This window comes from Aplysia californica, unplaced genomic scaffold (genome assembly GCF_000002075.1).
Source record: "Aplysia californica isolate F4 #8 unplaced genomic scaffold, AplCal3.0 scaffold00004, whole genome shotgun sequence".
Classification (NCBI taxonomy): domain Eukaryota; kingdom Metazoa; phylum Mollusca; class Gastropoda; order Aplysiida; family Aplysiidae; genus Aplysia; species Aplysia californica.
In genome coordinates this window covers 525,271-527,566 of record NW_004797274.1, presented here as the reverse complement: position 1 = coordinate 527,566, position 2,296 = coordinate 525,271, and the positions used below count along the sequence as shown (strand labels likewise).

At 37.1% G+C, this 2,296-nt stretch overlaps 1 protein-coding gene across 1 annotated transcript in view; it reads right to left on the bottom strand.

The window, feature by feature from the left end:
* The window catches only part of LOC101861248, a gene marked incomplete at its 5' end in the record, with an annotated part of 93,215 nt that overhangs the window by 89,367 nt on the left and 1,552 nt on the right, over positions 1-2,296 (bottom strand). The window contains 3 exon segments of the mRNA XM_035968678.1: positions 316-520; positions 1,191-1,345; positions 2,045-2,255. Coding sequence (XP_035824571.1) covers positions 316-427 — 112 coding nt within the window.

The following is a 2,296-nucleotide window of genomic DNA, read 5'->3' as shown; positions in this document are numbered from 1 at the left end:
AAAAAACAAAAAATTATGAACGAAAAATAAAAAATAAAAAATAAAAAATAAAAAAACCCACCCCAAAAAATCAACAACAAACAAAACAAAACAAAAAGAAACACAAAAAACAACAACAAACTAATAAACAAACAAATAAACAAAAAAAAACAGCAATGTCTGGGCAAATCGTTTTGGGAAAATGACATTTTCATCCACCAAAAACAGATTTCCATAGGCCTAGATCGTAGAGAGCCTAAAGCACTGACTGAGCAAAAAAATAAAAATAAAAATAAAAAAAATAAATGAAAAAATATAGATCTATATGTCTTTTACCCGTTCTATACCGCAGCTGAAATCCAGAATTTGACAACCCAGTCTGTTGTGTTGTCTTGAACAGTATGTACACTGATGGACCTGTAGAAAAGATGAGCTGCTTTTCCTCCATGGCACCAGTGAGCTGAGTAATCAGGGGGCTGCTTGCATCTGGGCCATCTCGGACGATGAAAACATCTCCTTCAGCCACATCAAATGCTTGAATCTATTTTGAGGAAAGGCACATTTGGAAGATAGCTATTATATAAAGTATGCATATACCGTATATTTCCGTAAACCATAATAGGTTTTATGTAATGTGTGGCTAAAATCTTGCAGAGGTGATTGATTATAGCTTTTTGAAGCTCAGCCAATGAAGAAAAACACATTCAACAGCCACCCCCCCCCCTCCAAAAAAAAAAAGAACCGGATTAAAGAAAATAAGAGTTTACAGCAGAGTGAAAAATGACATTAAGTACAGCTTTTGACCTCTAGAGCCACGGTAACATAATTTTCAGACTGATAATCTCAAAGGAAGAGAGTTTCAGTTTCAACTGCAACTTTCTTCTTTTTCACTGAAGGAGGAATATTAATATCGTCACGAAAAGAAATAAAGTTTTTAATCAAAAGCTACGTCCCTTTTACATCCCAAATGGGAACATAATGGGCCCCATATTGATGTCACAACCCAGCACAGTTTAATTATTGTCTCTGCACGGTACTACAAAGAGTGGCCACCAAAAGAAATCTTCATCTTCAACTAAACGTGTTGTTAAAAATTCAAACGAAAGAAAAATTTAAGAACGCAATCAAAACATGCTAACAAAGTTAAAGAAACGGTTTGATATATTTGCACTGATCTTCATTAAGTTGGACTGTACGATGTACTCACTGACCTCAAGTATCAAAATCTGCCGGGTCTCGGGAGTAGAGATGATAAAAACACTTTCTTGATTCGGTAGGTACTGACGAGGGTAGTCATAGGAAGTCAGGCTCTGGAAAGTGTTTGTGGATGTCAACAGCAGGCCGCCATCTGGATACCCAGTTTGCACTGTTGCAACAGAAGAAAGAACATTTTTTGCAAGTTGTATTTTTACAAAGACAAATCATAATACTAAACGTATTTTTTTAAAGACAAAACAACATCAAAGAAGGCATTTTTTAAAGCACAGCTACACAACAAAATTCACCAAACATTGTCAAACAGATAATTAGATCGAATCATGGGGTCTAAACTTGAAAAAGAGAGGAAACAGGCAATATTGAAGCAATTGGAAAGCGTTACACCGAGACATTGCAGCGCCAAAAATTGACGATGTTACCCTTAAAAAAATCCAGCGAATATTTTTGGAAGTGATGTAACCTTGTGGACTACAATCAATGTACAGAGATTAGGAGCAGGCAGCTAGAGAAACAATAATTAGTGTTTCATTTGTATGAACGTCCACAGTAGAACTGAACATAATTTATTAGAGTGTTTTACCCACAAGGGCCTAACAAAAGCAGCATATTTGTTTCCCCCCTCACCTTAGCACTGACCACATCCTGTACCAATCAACTTAACAGCTATGAAAGACAGTCAAAGGGCCACGGTGCTAGGTAACAACAAAGGTATGCCAGTGTGAATAGTAAAACCAAGTTTAAAGATTTTTACAAACATGTAAAAGAAGTCAATTTTAATTTTAATTTTTCAAAGAAAAAACCAAGCTAATAGTTTATAGCTAATATGATTATTATTAAAAACTCTCACAAGCAGTCCAGGTTGCCTGGAAACCGGTAAACTGTCTTTGCCCATCAGATTTGAAGCGCACAATCAGCACATTGTTGATGCTCCTCAGGACTACCCCGTTGGCTGTTTGGTTTCCGGACAGTCTCTGAAGGGTGACGGCATTGTTTTCAGAAGGGCCACCGCCCAGCACAATAACTTCATCTACTCCAGCCTCGGTAATGAACTCTGTGAACTGTTAGGAAACAAAAGTGGGTGGGGTTGGGGGAGGGGTGT